Here is a 20,924-nt window from a genome sequence, read left to right on the forward strand (position 1 = left end):
CAGTTGTCTTTTTTGAGAAATTCTTAGATTTTTTTTTTTTTTTTTTTTCACTGTTCTCATGTATACAGCGATCTGCTATCATTAAAAAAAAGGAAAAAATTGCACTCATGCATTCTAACACTCTATCTGCAATTTTTCATCTTGTTTTTCTATAAAATTCTATCGCTTAGGAAGTACAATTTCAAAGAGTGCGGATTTTTGAATTTTCTAATGTTGGACAAAATACTTGTTGTTGAAGAGAAAATGGTGCATTTCTGCTTCAACAGCCAGTAAACTCCACAGTCCCATTACAATTCATTAGTAAGAAAAAAATTTTCTCATTGTAAAAACACACATTAATTAAAAAATCTGATGTGTACACCACATGACTTCCTTGTATTGGAATACTAAATTATGCGCATTTTTTCTTGCATTTCATTTAAACTTATTGGATTGAATTAAATCTACTTTGCCGACAGCACATAAACCACAATAGAATAAATGCATTCTTTAAAATTCACTCTAGTATTTGTTTACCATAGCGACACTCTGGCGCTAGATTCACTTAACAGTATTAATAATTATATAACAGTTAACATATATAATAATTATATAACGGAAACTAAGTTAACTGTTATATAATCCAATAATTATATAACAGTTAACTTATATATTTCGTTCATATTATAACTCATAATGCACAAAATTTATATCATTTAAAGAACAGAATTATCTAATCGATGCCACATGTTCTATTCAAATACTATAATAAAGCTAGAATGATGTATAAAAGAAATTAAGCAAACAAAACAAAAAAGAAACAGTTTTTTACAGACGATTGAGTATTTCTCATTCAATTAATTCAGTTCTCACTTCGCGACAAGGCAAAAATGCATAAAAACTCAAAATATCTATATTAAAAATTATGAAGTAAATCTCAAACACTTATTTCCTCGAAAAAATTCCAGAAAGAATCAAGCATGATTTAATTCGCAAAAATAAATGAATGCGTTATCTTTGTTGTTGCGAAGCTAAGTTTCTCTAGATTGGCAACAAATCCACTAGTCTCCTGTTTCAAATGTAAACATCAATGGCCGCCATTAAAAAAAGGCTTAGCCGCAATTAAACAACTTTAAAATTGCTGATAATTCTAAAAATATTGCACACAGATTTACTAAAGGCATAAAATCCTTAACCGGAAGATAAAAACAACATAATTCAATCATTTTTAAAGCAAAAAATGTACAATTTACAAACATATAAGAGTAAAGAAACTGAGATCACTGAGCCGGGTAACAGGGTGGATATATGTGGATATATATATATATATATATATATATAAATATATTTATATATGTTTGGTGCGGCCGATTGCAACCAAAATACGAGGTGCACATCTACATGTAATAGCAGTCCTATATACAAAATTTCAACGTTCTGAGGCTACTCGTTGTTGAGTTATGCGAGATACGTACATACGTTGGTACAGACGCCACAAAAAATTCTCTTCAGAATTAATTTTAAAGCAGTTTTATTATTTTTTTGAAGGAAAAGAGTATTTTATTCTGTCCTTACGTACAGATATCACGCAAAAACATCGTTAAATTGCATTCGATAGCGGTCAAAATGGATATTTTCGTTGAAATATGCTGCCTGAAACTTTTCGAGATTACAATACTTCCTTTTTACTTCGTACAAGAAAGTAAAAAATGATTATCGAATTTGGAAGGCTGTATGTATGTGCATATATTTGGGTTGGAACTACATTTTGGTGGTGTCATGGTTTGTCACGTAACGTTTTGGTGACAGAAAGCATTGCCTCATGAATACTTTTCAGGGGGTATGGGATAATCAGAAAGAAACAAATATTCTTTAAATTATGTAAATGCTCACTTTCTTGGAGGGGGGGGACATGAAGTAAAATCATTTCAAGACTTTATTTCATGAAAAAATATAGTAACTGAAGTCCCACATACCACTCTTACTTATTTAATGATACTAATGACAAAGTATGTGACCGCTGTCGCTTTCTAACGGTTTGTTTCAACAGAACCTGGTTTACATCAATATTTTACAAAGGGTGTACAAAATGCAGTGGTAACACATTTACAGTTTTAAAAACATTTTATAACCATACACACATACACTTAAAACTATCAATGCAATTACTCACCATCACATTCTGCCTAATTAATAGAAGGCATCATACACAACAATCATGTTTACTTCTGTTGTGTCCCACAATATCCACGATAGCAACATTTTCTCTGATGGGTGTCTCATAGTGGTTCTTTTATTCTGAAGAAATCATAGTCACATAGGCATTTTAGTATCTCCCATTACCACCAATTACCTCATGCAGATCTATCAGAGTGCTTGAATTATGACACATGCATTTCCAAAGAGGATAATAGAATTTGTCACCAATAAGTGTCATAATTTTTTATGAGAGTTGGATATAGGTGATGTACAGGAGATAATATTTATAGGCAGTATCTGTCATTAAGGCATAGTGCGGCTTCATGAACATTCTGAACACAATGAACATCAGCTTTTCGCAATGCAGTACAGCAGGCAGGTTCTGTGGATGAAGGAAACCATGATGCTTCCATTCATTTATTGGAAAGTTATTTCATGCGGAGTTCATAACAGCAAATCCACATTTCATCTGCTGTGATGATCTGTCCAATGAAATTATCAGCTGTAATTTGGAATTGTTTGAAAAAGTCTTCTACGAGTGCATAACGGCATCAACAATGTACATCAAACAGTGCATGGGATATCTAACATGCTGCAATTTTGAAGGATGGAAGGACGTTGTGCAGAATGTAGATCACTGTTTTGTGGCATACAGCTATCTCAACAGCCAATTGCCATGTAATCCTATCACCATTTAACAAAGAAGCAAAAAGCTGAATTATGTGGTTATCAATCTAAAGTCACAAGAAATAATACTGATCCTGAATAGCATCCCTTCTTTCACACAACGGCATGCCGTCAATGAACTAGAGGGACTAGTCCCTTAATATTTCATGCACATTGACATTTTCAAGCATACGTTTACTTAATATTCAAAAGCAATAAAAGGAACATCATTTTACCTCTTCTGTAAAGGTACAATATTCAAGTGCAGTCTGATTTTTGCATGAAAACAAGAAGCTTGAATTGCGTTGGCTTTATGCCAGGAAGGACTAGCTTGTTTTCACCTGTTAGCTGCCGCAGACACACTGTTAACTACTGGTAGTGGGCCATAAAAATTTTAATTTCTGCACAATTCATATACGCTAAATTAATTTAATTTTAGTGCTATACTTTAGCTCACCTTCACGAAAGCATTCTTTTTGTATGTGAAATAATTTAAAGTAAAATATACTGATGCAGTAATTCCAAATTTAAACTATGTGGAGAGAAGCAGTATGAAAAGCTGATTCTCATGCAACAAAGCGTCATTACGAAGCATCTGCAAGCAACCTCTACAGCCATTTTATGATAACCCACTCATCAGTTTACCAGTAACAGAATCCTATGTTCTTGATTACTTGTCTACCATACTCTTTGGGACAATATACATATTCAAAAGACTAAACAAAAAAATGGCAAAAAGTAGGTCTATGCTACATGTTCTCATTTACACAAGCATGAAACATTATAGCTATTAATCCAAAGAAGAATACTATATAATTTAAAAATGGTTAATAAAAAACTAATAAAAAATTTTTGTTGTCACAGTGGTGTAGTGGTTATAGCATGATGCTACAACCCCCCAAATTGTGAGCACTGCCGACTTGTTTTTTAATGAAGGAGCCATCATAAGATAGCAGCTCCCACAGCATTTCCAAGGTATGCACTATCACTGCCGGATTCCAGTTATGTGCAGTTTAAACATTCTATGAACTTAAAAAAGTTCTTAGGTCATTGACCCAACCCCCTATAATAGATCGACAATCAAAGGTCTTAATGAAATTACTTAATTAAGCAAAACCTTACCATTCACAAAGATTAGCTTTGTTCACTCTTTCTTCCCTCACAGCTTCTACTGCTTGTTCCCATAGCAACCTTTCATGCAGCACATGCCTTTGTCAACCCCACTTGACTTTCGACTATGGCCTTGTGACACGGGACAACTGCCCCCGTTTATGTGAGCTTGTTTCAGGATGTCACTGTTCATGTCTACAGGTTATCCTTTATCTATTTCTCTGTTAAACCTGTAATGGTACTTCCCACTTTTTAGCCAATGCTTCTCATATTTATTTCAATTTTTCATTTTGATGATGTGGAAGCTATTGTATATTATAAAGGTACTCCATAAATAAAATGCCTTAGTCTTTGGCCCTGGCCTTATGCTCTTTTTTGAGATAACATGTTTTTAATTAATTATTTATGACGTCCATCAAATTAGAAAAATTGCTTATTGATTAGGGAATGATCATTTTGACTTCTCCTCTTCATCTGATTTTTTATAAATTTATCAGAACATATTAAACCATTACTTTACATATTGTCTTAAAATTACATAATCAGTCTGTATTCAAAATATAATAAATACAAACATGACAACTACCCCTCTAAAATGTCTCATGCACCTTCTGAAAGTGACCAGTATTTCTGAGGATATAATTAAACACTAGTACTGAGTTTCACATCTCTATGATGATGATCATTACCCATACATAGTCATCTTAGCCAAGATTATAATTTTTCTTCACACCCGCATCTCTTCGGTAAAAACCATGGCAAGCCACTGCCTTAACAGAATATTTTCACCCACTGTCTCTCTTTAAACAAAATATGTGTAAATCTCTAATAAATCAGACTGGATCGCAGTTAAAGTAATAAACAGAGGAGCGTTCTTCCACACAACATTTATTCACGAACACCAAAGACGAACTGATACATATACATAATTGACATCACAGTTTCTTTTTACAAACAAACATTACCGCCATCTATTGGCGATCTATGGATACACAATCCTAAACTTAACACTCCCCCCCATGCATCCGTAACGGATGCATCAATTTTATTGAACTTCAAGATTATAAAGTCTTTCAATTGGTCTTCTAACAACACCCTTATCTAACTGAATCTCACAAGATCTAATTCTATCATCTCTTCCGTGAAATAATTCCTTCATCCTACCTATCTTCCAGTTACAGCGTTTCACATTATCTTCTCGTACAAGTACAACATCATTAATTTTAAACACGGGAGAATTCTTTGGAGGTTTTGAAAACATGACTGATCTTAATTCTAACAAATATTCTTTATAAAACCTTTTCCAAAAATGTTCTAATATTAATTGCCTATGCTTCCATCTTTTAATCAACTGAGATCTTGTAGATTCTAGTTCAGATTCAGGTGAAGGCAAAACAGTTAATCTAGATCCAGTTATAAAATGAGATGGTGAAAGAGGATCAGGTTCATTTGGTTCATTGTAAACATACGTTATAGGTCTAGAATTAATTACAGCTTCAACTTCAACTAAAACAGTATACAGTTCTTCATAATATAAAGAAGCTTTACCTAAGATACATTTTAAACAAGTTTTTACAGATCTTACCAAACGTTCCCAGAATCCGCCCCACCAAGGAGTACCTTCTACAATAAATTTCCATTCAAACCTATTTTTACCAAGGAAATTTAGAACCTTTTCATCTTTACATAATTTATACAAATATTTTAATTCACGATCAGCAGTCTTAAAGGTTTTAGCATTATCAGAATATATAACTCTACAAATACCCCTACGTGCAAAAAATCTACGTAAGGCTTGAATGAAGCACTCTGTACTTAAATTTGATAACAATTCTAAATGGACTCCTCGAGTCACTGCACAGGTAAACAATGAAATATACACTTTTGTACCATCCTTTAAATACAAAGGGCCAGCGAAATCTATGCCACTTACCTCAAATGGTTGGGCTTTCTCCACTCGGTCAGCTGGAAGTGGAGCCGATATCTCGTGTCCAGCTTTAGCATTATATTTTTTACAAAATCTACAATCATGTAACACAGATTTTACAAAACGTCTAGCTTTTAAAATCCAAAATTTCCCTCTTACTTGGACTAAAGTTTCATTTACACAACTATGAAGTACCTTTTCATGACAATTCAAAATAATTAAACGAGAAAAATAATTATTTGGTAATATTATAGGCTGAATTTCATCGACATCTAATGATGATTTTACTAATCTACTTCCAACTCTTAAACAACCCTTTTCATCCATTATTGGAATTAACCCAAACAATTTGGAATTATGAGACAATGGTTTTTTACATTTAACATCATTCAACTCTTCAAAAAAATACTCACCTTGTGATAAGATAATCCAATAACACATAGCATTACATATTTCATTTTTGGTCACAGGACCAATCACTCTATTTTGTGACTTTAAATTATTAATGAATCTAAATACATATGACGTGACTCTTAAAAGTTTACCCAAGTCACTAAAGTTTTCTATTTTTAACACAGTTTGTAAAGGTTGAACACTGCTAGTAACTTGAGTCACTATGTTACAATGCTCGTTCACTTTAGGCCAATTTATTTCATCTTGATGAAGCCATGGAGGTCCATGCCACCACATTTGATCTACTACAAGATCACTCACTTTAACACCACGTGTGATTTTATCGGCTGGATTATCTGAGCCAGGACAATGATGCCACATGCTCGGGGATGTTTTGTCTTGAATTTCAGACACTCGATTTTGTACGAATGTTTTCCATCGCCGTGGTGAGTTCTTTATCCAATGAAGCACAATAAGAGAATCTGTCCATAAATGAATCTTAGCTTGAGTAAAATGCACACGGACTGTAGTTACAAGTCTTGCACCTAACACTGCTGACATAAGCTCGAGTCTTGGTAAAGATAATTTTTTCAGGGGAGCCACTCTGCTCTTGGCTATCACTAAACTTGTTCCACAATATTTTAAGCTACGGAATTTCACGTACACTGCTGCTCCCTAAGCACTTTGAGATGAATCACAAAAACAATGTAGTTCTAGTGTTTCAGGTGTTTCATCAACATCACGAAAATACCACCGAGGTATCTGGATATTAGGTAGATCACATAGTTGCCTATACCATTTATTCCACTTGTCTTGCAATTCTGGTGGGATAATTTCATCCCAATCAACACCTTTCAGCCATAAATCCTGAAACAGAACTTTTGCTTGAATAACACATGGAGCAAGAAACCCAATAGGATCGAAGATTTTTGAAGCAGCTTTTAAAACACAACGTTTTGTTTGGTCATTTGACTGGATGAAATCAATAACGTCTTGTGCATTAAAACAGAAGATATCCTTAATTGTATCCCATTGAAGTCCAAGAATCTTTGAGGGGGAATCACAGTCAGGCAATTTAAAGCTAACGAAGTTGTCACTTGATTTATACTGGTTTTTTACTGTATCCGAATTAGAATTCCATTTGGTTAAAGTCATTGATGCCTTTTTCATTATGTCATTGGCTTCATGATATATCTGTATAGCTTCCGCCTCCGTATCTGATCCACAAATGAAATCGTCAACATACATGAAGTTTTCTAACATTTCTACAGTTCTGGAATGGATGTCTTCAAATTTCTTTATATGATGCTTAATGCAAGCACTCAGCAAAAATGGACCTGATTTTGCTCCAAACATTACACGACACATCCGATAAACTTGAATTCTCGGATTGCTCAAACTTGAATTTTCATCAATCCACAAAAATCGCATTGAATCCCGATCTTCAGGTGCAACAGAAATTTGCAAAAACGCTTTCTCAATATCTGACGTAAATGCAATTCGATGAAGTCGAAAATTTATTAAAACTTTCAAAAGTTCAGGAAGAAGATTTGGTCCTTGTAGTAAATTATCATTTAGAGATTCATGATTTTTTTCCTTTGAAGAAGCATCATAAACAATGCAAAGCTTTGTAGAATTATGATCTTCACGGATGACAGCACGGTGAGGTATGTAGTAAGTTTGTCTCCCAGATGGAGTACTAAGATCGACCTTTTCTATGATTTCTTCCTTAAACTGATAGTCAATCACTTCTTTATACTGCGCATAAAAGTTCGATTTAAATTGTTCGATCAGATTTAAAAATCGTCTTTCAGCATTCTTAAAATTGTCTCTTAAAGTCACATTCTGATCTTTCCATGGAAGTCTAACTTCGTATCTATTACCCTTTTGTGTAATCGAGTTGTTAAATATTTGCATGGCCATTTTATTTTGTTCTTCGTCAGAAATATTTTTAATTCCTATAGATTCAATATCCCAAAACGATTTGATGCTTTTTAGAAGTTTCTCTTCTACACTTACGTTTAAACACGCATCATGGATTTGAAAGTCTGATGAAGGAAATTTGCCTTGTATACACCACCCAAACAAGGTTTTCATAGCTACGGCATTTCTATTTATCCTTTTTATTTCTTCGCTTGCTATTTTCCACATAATGTCTGCGCCGATTAAAACGGAAATATGACTCATTCCATCGGCGCCACCACAGTCTGTCAAAGTGATGCCGAATGCTTGGAGGTTGGATTTGATTTCTACATCTGGTACTCGTATATCGGCATTAGTTATGACTGGTACTTCAATGACTTCGAGATTTATGGATTTTTCAGGGTCATTAATATTTCGGAGCGTAAGCTCAACTTTCTTTCGACGCCAATGTTTCCCGTTCTTTTCACCGAAGGTATGCAGATTTAAAACAGTTTCTCCTTTCACTGGTAACTGTAATTTTCTTGATAAATCTTCTCGAATTGCAGAGATTTGGCTACCGCCGTCAAGAAGACATCTCACAATACAGTTCTTATTTCTGCCCTCAGCCACAGCATACACCGTTTGAAGCATAATATTAGATCCAGTTTTGGCAGAAGAATTTTGAACAATTTCCGCCGATGTTTCGGTTTCCTTATTTTTTGCACTGGAGACAGCTGATGCGGGATTCACACACACACTTTCATGATGTTTACCGCGGCACTTTTTGCAGGAAAACTGTTTGTTCTTACAGTTGATAGCTAAATGTTTACATCCAAAACACAGAAAACATTTTCCTGTACGTTTCAAAATGTTTCGTTTCTCTTCAGAGTTCACCTCAGTACATTTATATTTCGTATGATCTTCTTTGTCACAAAATATACATTTATATCCAATTGTTGATAAAGCTGAAGCAGTCGGAACTTTCGGTTTATAATTCGGATAAACTTTCGTGCGTTGTTCATTTTGACGAAAGTATGGTTTCTGATTCGTTTTCGCAGAGTTCATTAAACTTGCAGCTTCTCGACAGTTAACTTCCTTTTTTAAGAATTCTATAAGTTCCTTTATATCAAATCCTGCTTCCATATTTCGACTTCGATTAAATTCCAAATTTAATTCCTCTGGAAATTTCTGCAAAATGATAGGACAGAGAATACTTCCATAACTTCCAGAAGTAACGTTTAACGATTCTAAACTTCGAATGTTGACTTCGCATTCATCGTACAGCTTACGCAGTGCTTTAACATTTGAAATGTTTCCCACTGGTTCAAGGGATAATAATTTATTCATATGCGAGGTGATAACAACATCTTGTCTTCCAAAATGTTCTTTCAATATTTCTATTGCGGAATCATAATTCTGGTTACTTAAAGCGAAACCGGAAATGGCAGCTAAAGCATTACCTCCAAGTAAGGATTTTAGGTATGCAAATTTTTCAGTTTTTCTCAATCCACTATGATTATGAATTGTATTTTCGAACTGGTTCCAGAAGTCTAACCATTTACACGAATCTCCGTAATAAGTTCCGATTTGCAGACGTGGTAACTTCACTGTTTTTGTTTCAACTGGAAGTGCAACATTAGCCGTTTTGTTCTGATGAACTGTTCTAGAAGATTCCGAATTCTTCTTCAAAAATCGTTGCATTCTTCCTCTCCATATAACAGTTTTATCCTGGTATTCTTGACTTAAGGTAACTTCATTTTCAATCTCCTCCGAAGTTACTTTCGTTTCTATTTCTGAATCTAAACTTTTCAGTTCGTTGATTTTTCTCAATTAACTGTTCATATAAATTATCTCAATTTTCTCATTTAGCGGAATATTATTTGCTAAATTTGATTCGACTTTGCTTATCAGTTTCGTAGTTAATTGTCTTACAACCGATCGTTTCTTTTTCAAATTTTCAAGAACGCCCTCCATTTTCGAAATATTCAGTCTGTCGATTTTCTGGTTCGTAATAATCCTGGTTTGCAGGCACCATAAACAAAATATGTGTAAATTTCTAATAAATCAGACTGGATCGCAGTTAAAGTAATAAACAGAGGAGCTTTCTTCCACACAACATTTATTCACGAACACCAAAGACGAACTGATACATATACATAATTGACATCACAGTTTCTTTTTACAAACAAACATTACCGCCATCTATTGGCGATCTATGGATACACAATCCTAAACTTAACACTCTTTATGATATGGAATGCAGCATCATCCTATGCTTCTTGCCAACATTGATAAAAGTTTTGTGCATTATGATCTCAGGCAACTTCAATTTTTATCCAAGAACATTGTTACATTTTATTATGGCTCTTGTTCTTTTATTTTGCATTTCATACAATCTTAGAATACAACTAAATAAGCTGCCATTTACTAAATGTTTTCATCTGACTATCTGCTCAAAAAGACACTAAGACCATCTGATGAACACCTATCATGACAGGGCGTTGATGTCAGGGATGGGTTAAACCAGTTGGGGTCCCATGGCTGTAAAATTTTTGGGGCTTCCTGAAAAGTATTTCCTTACTTATATGTCTGCAATATTGGTTCACAATTAGTGCTGACATATAATAAATAATTAAATGTATATTATTAATATTTTAATAAAATTAAGAATAATATTTTAATTCTATATATCAGTATATTTATTCAAGACTAAAATTTAAAATTTTATAAAAAGATTAAATATTACATGGAAAAGAAATGTAAAACATAAAACAGCTACTACATTTTCTGAAATATTTTAAATTAAAATAACAAATTTATTTATTAAACTCTCTGCTTAATAGTTAATTTAATAATCAATTATTTAAATTTAAAATTAAATAACTATTAAGCAGAGAGTTTAATAAATTTTTTCCTTAATTTTGTTCTGGCAAATTCATCAATTATTTTCGAGGTATTTAATACTTTTTGTTCCATATATAATATAGCTATGCAGCTTAATCTTTCTTCTGACATCATAATTTTATAATAGTTTTTACTCTCTTTAAAACAGAGAAAGATCTTTCTCTTGATACAATGGAAATTGGAATGGTCAAGAAAATTTTCAAAATAATTTCTACATTAGGGAAAAGTTGATGACATTTCTCGGACAGCATGATATATTTCTGTGGCAGAACTAAATTTGTCTTCATCTTCTTTTCAAAATAAAAAATAAATAAATAATAAAAAAAAAACTGTCATATTCTATAACACTTATATCATCTTTATAAATATCTTTTACTATACAGACTTTTTGTTCTAAATTTGACAAATTTAAATTAAAGAAAATTTTAAAAATTTCTATATTATTTTTACATACTTCATTTCTATGAGCAAGTTCTGTTGTTATATTGTCACAAACAACATTAAAAGAATTAAAACTAAAATCTTCGTGCTGTGAAAGTGATTTAGAGTCTTCAATACTCTCATTAAAAAAAAAAAGAAATAATTTTCCTTTTTTGTGGCAGTGATTCCACTCTTCAAATATGAAACATGTTCTAGAAGTTGCTTCTTTTTCTATGTCAAAAAATTCATGACGGTATCCTGCAATAAAATTTTACGAAGATTTTGAACAAATCAGTTCCTTTAAATAAGTTGCATCGAGTTGATTGTAGGAATTTGCTGGTGGAACTGATTCTCTGTAAAATGGTGTTCCAAATTATTGTCATAAGTATTGTTTCATATCTACACTTTTTTTTTTTTTTTTTTTTTTAAATAAAGATGTGGCCTCCACTACAGCTATTTTTTTTTTTTCCCCCCGAAATTGAAGCACAGATGTCAGATTCCATGAATGTAACTCATTCTTAATTCTAATGTGGCATTATATGGCATAATATGCTAATATGGCTGCTCTTGCTGACCATCTAGTACCAGATAATTTTTTACTATTAAATTGTTTTCACACTCCTTCAGTTTTGTGATGTACAATCTCAATTTAGAAAAACTCCCAACCTAGTCCTGCTGGGAGGGTTTGGCAAGGCCAGCCACCTTGATCAGAAAAGAAAGGGGTATCTGGCAACCAAGGGGAGAAGAAGCGTGGACGAGAGAGTGTGATATGCACATGGTGATGATGGGAGAATGTTTTTGAAGTGAAGTGCAGTCGAGATACTCGAGGCTTTTTCTTGCGTTGTAAAAACAGAAATGCTGATACCATGCTAAAAAAGTAGAGATGTTTTATGTGACTCTGAAAAATTCATATATTGTGTTGAAAAATGTAAATGTATTTTTGTTACTTCGCAATGAGTGTGTAGTTCCATTTTTCAAGGTCAAAAATATATGTAAAAAGTGGGTATGTGAAGAGCTCACACGGTTTATAGATGTGGAAAGAATGAGAGCATTACAAACTTTCTATTCAAAATCTGCCAGCAATGAGGAGATGCAGGAAAAAAAACATTAACTTTTACACAAACATAAAGTAGTAAGCAGTGGCACTACAACTTTCTGCAGCAAAACTACCTACTAAATTCTAAGAATGATTAGCGCAAGGGAAGCATAATGCACTTGGACTGCAATAATTAATACGGGCCTGTAAAATCCTGAGTATTTCCCTCATTTTGCTTCATTTTCATACGTTTGTCCACGACAAAGTTTACTGTCTATACGTAATTTTGCTAATGCAGTCAATACTGTTTTTCCAAATATGATGCCATATGATCTTTAATCGGTACAAACTATAAAAAACTTTCTTTTACATCAGCACTCGACATACGTACCTTATAAATAATGTCAATTGATCAGCATGTGAAATATCAGGTGTAGAATGAGTATTTGTGACCTGTGGTTATTAAAGAGACTCTGTCAAGACTTTGACTGTACTGAATGAGGATTTTAGCAATGTTTTACGCATTGTGATTTTGAGTTTACAGAGAATGTTTACTCTAGAAGTCAGTGGTAACTTGGAGATAAGAAGTTATTCTGATACATTATACTGAAGGATAAAAATGGGTATATTAATGTTTACTGTGCAAAAAAGACTGTTCTATATCTCCCGTCCTGCTGAGCGGCCTGACGAAATTCAAATTGCGTTTTACATGTCTCAAAAGCACGACTTGGGATATATATTAGATTTATATATAGCGTTACTCTAACATAGGTATTTTGACACAAAATTGGACGTTTTTTTAAATAATGTACCAATTTTTTTCCATATTTCGATTCTATGACTCAAATTATGCGTACATATTAAATTTTGTAAATTTTGGTGAGAAATTAAAAAATGTATCTTGGCGAATTTTTTTCAGTTTGCACAAAGAATAACTTGCTTAAGAATAATTTCAGTTTGCGCCACTTAACAAATTTCTTAATTTATAGCAACCTACTTTTCTTTCTGTTTTCTTCATTGCCCACGAGTGGAAAAAAGCCACTGTTCATACTTTAAAATAATTTTAACAACCTGTGTAAACCACATTTTCGTTATTATCACTTATAATAAATCCACCAAATTTCAAAACGTGCCCAAATGTAAATTCACGTATATCTTAGGAAATTTTAAATAAAAAATACTAATTTTTTGCACATATGCTTAGAAATACATCTACTTTAAGATGATGGCAAAAATTTATAGGTTATAATTTAAAATATTTTTTAAAAAATTTATAAAACTTATTTAAAAATAAATCATAAAAAATAGGCGGATTTTTTTTGGAACGAACGTAAATTTCAATCTGTGAAAGAAGGAATAAAAAAAGTTTAATTAAAACGAGATATTAATAAATATATACCAAATTCAATTAACATTGAGCAGCTAAAATTTTGAGAGCTAATTTTTTTAAAATCTACTCATGTAATTTTTACAAAACTCGGCAGTTTGGCATAATTTGAGTGGTAGAATTGAAATATGGAAAAAAATTGGCATGTTATTCCGGAAAAAGTCCGATTTAGTGTCAAAATACCTATATTAGAACAATGCTGTATAAAAATCAAATACATATTCTAAGTTGCGCTTTCGAGACATGAAAAACGCAAGTTGAATTTCGTCAATCAGGCCAGTAGAACAGGAGATATAGAACAGCAACATTTTTTTTCGCAATGTATATCATATGTGCTGTTCACATATTTGCAGAGTTCCTGTGCAATATTTTCTTATACAGTCAAAAGTCGTTAATTCGGACATCAAAGCTACAAACTTTCTGCGCATGCGTTGATAGACGCATAGGCGATTACGCGTGCGCGTAAGACCTTTACAGCTGCGAATATGTGTGTGCGCATGCGCATAACACGTTTACGCATGTGCGTTTAATGTATAACGGACGGTATAAGCTAAGCTAAAATTATCTAATTCAGTTAATGTATATGTACGGCCTAGGATATTTATTGTGATATCTGTAAGAACGTATATATACGTGCATATTAAAATATGTCAACGAAATTAAGGCAATGTATCAAAAGAAAACAAATCCAGGTATGAAATACCAGGAGAGTTTTTGATTTAAAATCAAAAAATAATTTGTTCTCATAGAAGTTTTGGAAAATTTGTGCTTTCTTAGCGAAAACCCTGGCCGCCCAGAGGGTTAATCTTCGAACTGGATCCGGCTTATTATTTTTTGCAGACTGTTAGAGCAATTTTATAAAAGTAAGCTTGAACTTTCGATTAAGTCAAATAGAATTTCCTATATATATTTACTAATATGTAAAGGATCTACAAAGCGAAAGTATGTTTCGAAGTTCATTAAACAGAAAGTGGAATTGCTGCAAAAAATGGATAAAGGCATATCCTTTGATTATCTAATCATTCCGAAATATGTTTATCAATTTCACGTTGCTCTGCGGGGGGAGGGAAACAACACGGCGCGCAATGAATTCGAAGTTGATCTGTCAGCACTATCATTATCTTCAGGGCAGATGTTTTTATTTTATTTGGCTTATAATTCCTTACTAAACGTATTATTTCATCTCGATGTACACCGTCTTTGATATGATTTAAATCAAGTTCCTCGTCATTATAATTCACTTCTGATAGTGAAGAAAGTGACAGAGTTTATTGAAAACGAAAAAATTACGATTGACAAATTAGTCGGTATTCTCGACACAGCAATTATAGGACTTGAACAGCGGAACTTTGTAACTAAACAAGAAATTATGTCTGTTTAATAGAATTAAAGAGAAAGTATTATCACATGAAAGAAAGCAACTTAACTTACATTGAAAGAAATGTTTAATAAAGTAAACATATACATATTAAGCTTTTTCTTTTTGTAAATTTTGATACCCTTTAGATCATAATTGTTCTTCATTTCATAAATTACGGTTTCATATTTTTAATTTTATAATTTCTGCATGCCATCTTACCAGATTTAAACTGATGATCTATAATCCGGAATCGCTGAAGTCCCGACGAGTCCGGATTAACGACTTTTGACAGTATTTGTTTTTTGACTAGAAAAAGTTTATATTTCCAGGTGATTGTGTTCTCATGGGGCCCCTGGAGGCCACCAGGTTCACCAGCTGCTCAGCCTGCCTGTAGAACTCAGCCTGTGGAGCTCAGCCTGCCGCCACTACTTTTAACCCAACCTTTGTATATAAGCATACACAAAACTCTAAGCAGTCAATCCATTTTCTGCTAAGAATACAGTTTTTGATTTATCTATAAATTATTAGCAGTTTTAAACTAGGAATTGGTAAGGAAGTTATGATAGCTAAATGATAATAAGGAAGAATTTAATTTTTCAGCTTTTTTATTAATTAATCTAAATTCCTAAATAACATTCATTGCAGCTAAAAAATTTCAAAACTGAATTTTATGATAAATATATAATACAAATATAAAATAAAACAGAAATCTGAAAATAAAAATGCTAGATCATAGACCCAAATTAGAAAAAATACAAAATATGTCATTTTTTTTAATATTTAAATACAGCAACATTAGCAAATACATGCATATGTACACTGCGCAGGGGGGAAAAAAAACAGTTCTATATCTCCTGGGCCGATTGACGAAATTCAATTTGCGTTTCTGATGTCTCGAAGGCACTACTTGGGATATGTATTAGTATACATAGCATTGTTTAAATATAGGTATTTTGACACAAAATCCGACCTTTTCTGAAATGACATGCCAATGTTTTTCCATATTTTGATCCTAGACTCAAATTATGCCAAACTGCCAAGTTTTGTAAAAATCACACGAGTACTTTTTTAAAAATTAGCTCTCAAAATTTTAGCTTCTTAAAGTTAATTGAATTTGATATATATTTATTGATATCTCTTTTTGTTACTAAACTTACTTGATTCCTTCTTCCAGAATTCGAAATTTAGGCTTAATCCAAATATAATTCGCAAATTTTTTATTATTTATTTTTAAAATTTGTATTTTTAAATATTCTTAAACAAAAATTTCAAATTTTTTTTATTATAACCTATAAAATGTTTGCCATTATCTTAGAAGATGTATTTCTAAGCATATCTGCAAAAAATAAGAGCTTTTTATTCAAAATTTCTTAAGATATATGTGAATTTACATTTTGGCGCGTTTTGAAATTTGGTGTATCTAATATAAGCGATAATAACAAAAATGTGGTTTATGCATTTTGTTAAAATTCTTTGAAAGAATCAATGATGGACCTTTTTTCTTTTTGTGCATGAATGAAAGAAAAAGGAAAGTAAGTAGGTTACTATAAATTAAGAATTCCACCAAGTCAGTTATTCTTGGTGCAAATTGAAAAAAATGTGCCAAGATAAATTTTTTAATTTCTTACCAAAAATTACAAAATTTAATATCTAGGCATAATTTGAGTCATAGATTAGAAATATGGAAAAAAGCTGATATGTTATATCAGAAAAAGTCCAATTTTGTGCCAAAATACCTATGTTAGAATAATGCTACATATAAAACTAATATGTATCTTAAGTTTCACTTTTGAGACATGAAAAACACAATTTGAATTTCGTCAATCTGCCCAGTACAACAGGAGATATAGAACTGTCTTATCCCCCTTTTTTTTGTGCAGTGTAACTATATTATTACAGAATGATAAATCAGTATCTATATGGAACTTAAATGACTGCGAATGACAAATGAGAAATACTTACAGTATCAAAATTTCCAAAGAACATGTTCTTTACAAAAGGAGGTCTTTTCACTTTTTTAATGGATGGTTTTATTAGACTAATTTTTTCTTTTGGTACTAGCTCTTCAGCTTGTACATTTTGAGTAGAATAGGATCTTAAAACATTCCAGCAACCACAAGAAAGCCTGAATGTAGGTGAAAATTGGCAAACATTCTTTGATCGTATTAATATAAACTGCAGAAATCTCGATTCCATGGTTTTAGATCTTCAGGAAACAACAGGCAAACTATAATAAATTACAAAACAATTTTATATATTTCTATGAAATATAGTGAATGATCAATAATTTTAAGTTTTTCCTAATAATGTCTGGTGAAGGAGTAAAACATAAAAATAATCATAAATGAATATGCATAAACTTTACAAATTCCCTGATTGCATATTTAACTACATCAGTTTTATTTAAATTAATTTGTTTTCAAAAGATCAGTATACTTAATTAAAAGGAAATAAACTGCAAAATAAAAAAAGCATGGATAATTTTACAAAAACATTTAAAAATGAACAAAAATACATTCTAAGAAAATACTTTTTAATAAATATTTCATTTATAGACTGTTTAATTTTATTATAAAATTAAAGTCAATTAAGCCTCTCCATTTAACAGAATTAATCTAATGTACACAAATATATTTACATAGAAATATATCATCATTAGGATGCATAAGAAAATTCTTTGAGCATACATGTGTAGATGATTTTTAACTATTAACATTTGACCAATTTTTTGGTTACTGTAAGCATATAATGGTACTTTTACATAATACACCTGTTGTGCATTTTGGCAGTACTAATGTAATAAAATGTGTATGTGTGTCTATTCAATTATTCTTTATACACACAGTTCCCAGATAGTGCTATGTGCATGTGGAAAATTATCTATTTAACTATACGTCAGTTTCACAGAAAAACAGCTTACTTCACAATCGTATAACAAACCAGTGGATAAATAGATTGCTGAATACTCAGTGCCAGTTCTAGATTGTCAGCCGCCCACTTGCAAATTAAAATTGGATGCTCTTAAGTTTAGGTGATGTGCTGTGCACCACCTTGCCGATCGCAAGGATCAACTCTGTGAGTACAGCCTATCTTGTAACAGCAACGAATTATACTTGTATGCACAAATTAAAAATGGGATAGATTTCACACATAATAAGCTTTCTAAACTAGTTCAGAGCAATCATCAGGTATAAGACCGTGAAATACACTGACCAAGAAAGAAATGCAACTGATACAAAAGGCATCTGTTCTGGGTACAGCAAAATACAAACATCAATTAATAGGCAACAGAAAGTGCAGTCTTTAATACGGGGGATAGCATCATCCCTGGATTGTAATGCAGATTCTGCACAATTTATGTTCAATGCAAACGCGTCGAGAAGCTCTTGAAGCATTATGGCTCATTTACGTTGCACAGCCGATTATAGCTGCAAAATTCATTGCTAATGGGTGTCAGGAATCTTTTAAGAATGTTTCAAACGTGTTTAATTAGATTAAGAAGATCACGCAGGTCAAACCATATGGCATATATCTTCACTTTATATCAGCTTAGCAATAGCTGCAGAATGATAAGATGCAAGGTTGCAATCCATAAAAAGGAATTCAGAACCTACAATACAGAGAAAGACATGCACAAGAAAGAAAATCTTGAAGCAAGAACAATCATCAATAACTAAACATTCTTGGTAGATGCAGAGCTTCTTATAGCAACTGAGAACAATGTTTTCCTAAAAGTTATTACTATGCACACTGTCATTTTACTACATTGTTAGTAAACCATATTTTCAGCTAAGAATTTTCTGCATGGATTATTTGGAAAAAGATCTAAGTTCATATTCATTATACTATTACCTTCTCTTTGGACTATAATATGCAATGCAGTAATGCTTCTGCGTGATTCTCAGCAATGCATTATTTCTTTTAGTTTATTCTTCTTAGTTTTCCGACTGGATCTAAAAAGAATAGAGATGGAAAAGACATAAATTAACAAGAAGTGATGCACCACAATAAGGACTGTGAAAACTATTTAAATCTCAAAAAATCATATTTTTAATAGAAGGAAAATTGAGACAAGGATTCAGACAGGATAGGTTTCCCACTTTTTTTTAACTGAAAGTACTTTTCTTAATGAAACAAATTTATGTTGGAAGTAATAAATATTATTTATTGATTCCTTATCCATTATATTTTAATTTCTCTGTTTAACTGTCTTTGTTCTCTATCCCATGACAGAGATTATATAGTAAGTAGTTATTTACACATACGTTATAGCTCTGCGGTTTTATGCTAGAATAAAATTACCGTTTTCAGTAAATCTGTTCGTGGATATAGTTTCTATAATTATGTTTCGAAAACTTTTAAATATGCTTTTATTTAAAAACGCATCCTATAAATAAGTCCTAAAATTTCCATAACTTTTGGTTTTAATTTTATTATAAGCAGCAAAATCAATACCACTACACAAAGTAAATTAAGTATACCAAGAGAGATTACATTTATTATTAAATTTAACCAAATTCAATAAGTTTTAAACCTCATTCATGAATGCATTATTAGAAAATAAAATTACATAGTTAACCTTTACATACATAGTAAGTTTCAAATGTGTTACTTAATTCATATCCATCAACGTATATGTAAAAACTGAAATTTAAATACGAGATAATACTACGATATTTCAGATATTAGACTTTTGCAAGATATTTGATGTATGGTCATATCAAAGGATTATATTTAAATTTTGAAATGTTCGGGTAGCAAGTAAAGAAAAAAAAAATCAGACAGACAGACAAAGTAGACAAATGTCTTTTGTTGCACCCGCTAAGTCTTTCGGCACCGATGGGCGAAAAATCAAGCATAGGTGCGAAAGAAAGGTATATAGAAAAGGGGGCAATTTCGTATTTCAGAGGAGAGTAAAAAGGAACTTCGTATATTTTATACGAGTTCGAAAGGCCAGGAAGAAAATATGGGACAAAATAAAGTAAAAAATAAATGGCCCAAAAGTAATGGAGAGAAAAAAAAATTATATTTATAATTTAAAAAAAAAAAGGGCCTATAGAAAGAAAAGGAAAGGAAGTAAGAGAATTTTGTTAAAAAAAAAAAAAAAAACCACGATTGTATCCATGAGTGTAGTGAAAGGAAGTTGTTATCATTTACAATAAATAGAGTCTTCAAGGTGTGTGTAATGCATGTGTTTTGTAAAGCTGAATAGATGTGAAGATGGGGAAAAATTAATAATAAAATATAAATATTGAGGGTCCAGTCACATAACCGTCTAGTTTAGAAGCTAACTTGTGCTATAACAGGGAAACTAAAATTTAAAAATTTTAAATTAAACTTTTATGTTTTAACATGGGAAACAATATGTTAACCTCTACCTTGAGACACAGTAACAGAAGACACATAAGATCAAAATGCATATAATATCATGCAAAATTATACATTAACTTAAGTAACATCATCAATTGCGGTTTCCAACGTATTCATATACTCAGAAAACACCATCAGATAAAATCATAAATCTAAAACAAGGCGAGAACACATCAGCAAAAATAAATAAGTAAATAAATTACAGAGTTTCTTTTTATTTTAATATTAATTAATTAAAAAAAATAAGCATTTTATTTATTTATTAAGTTAA

At 31.8% G+C, this 20,924-nt stretch overlaps 1 protein-coding gene across 2 annotated transcripts in view; it reads right to left on the reverse strand.

The window, feature by feature from the left end:
- The window catches only part of LOC118195501 (complex I assembly factor ACAD9, mitochondrial-like), a 150,875-nt gene extending 130,797 nt beyond the window's left edge, over positions 1-20,078 (reverse strand). The window contains exons 1-3 of one of the 2 annotated variants that reach the window (XM_035366827.2): positions 19,873-20,078; positions 19,136-19,236; positions 17,246-17,510 (exon numbers count right to left, since the gene is read on the reverse strand). In XM_035366827.2, coding sequence (XP_035222718.1) covers positions 17,246-17,479 — 234 coding nt within the window. In that variant the 5' untranslated portion in view covers positions 17,480-17,510; positions 19,136-19,236; positions 19,873-20,078. The remainder of the gene's footprint in view (positions 1-17,245; positions 17,511-19,135; positions 19,237-19,872) is intronic. The other variant, XM_035366826.2, reaches the window with a different exon arrangement.
- Positions 20,079-20,924: the final 846 nt, after the last annotated feature.

This window comes from Stegodyphus dumicola, chromosome 1, assembly GCF_044657685.1.
Source record: "Stegodyphus dumicola isolate Sdum_Otavi_A_Nest chromosome 1, ASM4465768v1".
Lineage (NCBI taxonomy): Eukaryota > Metazoa > Arthropoda > Arachnida > Araneae > Eresidae > Stegodyphus > Stegodyphus dumicola.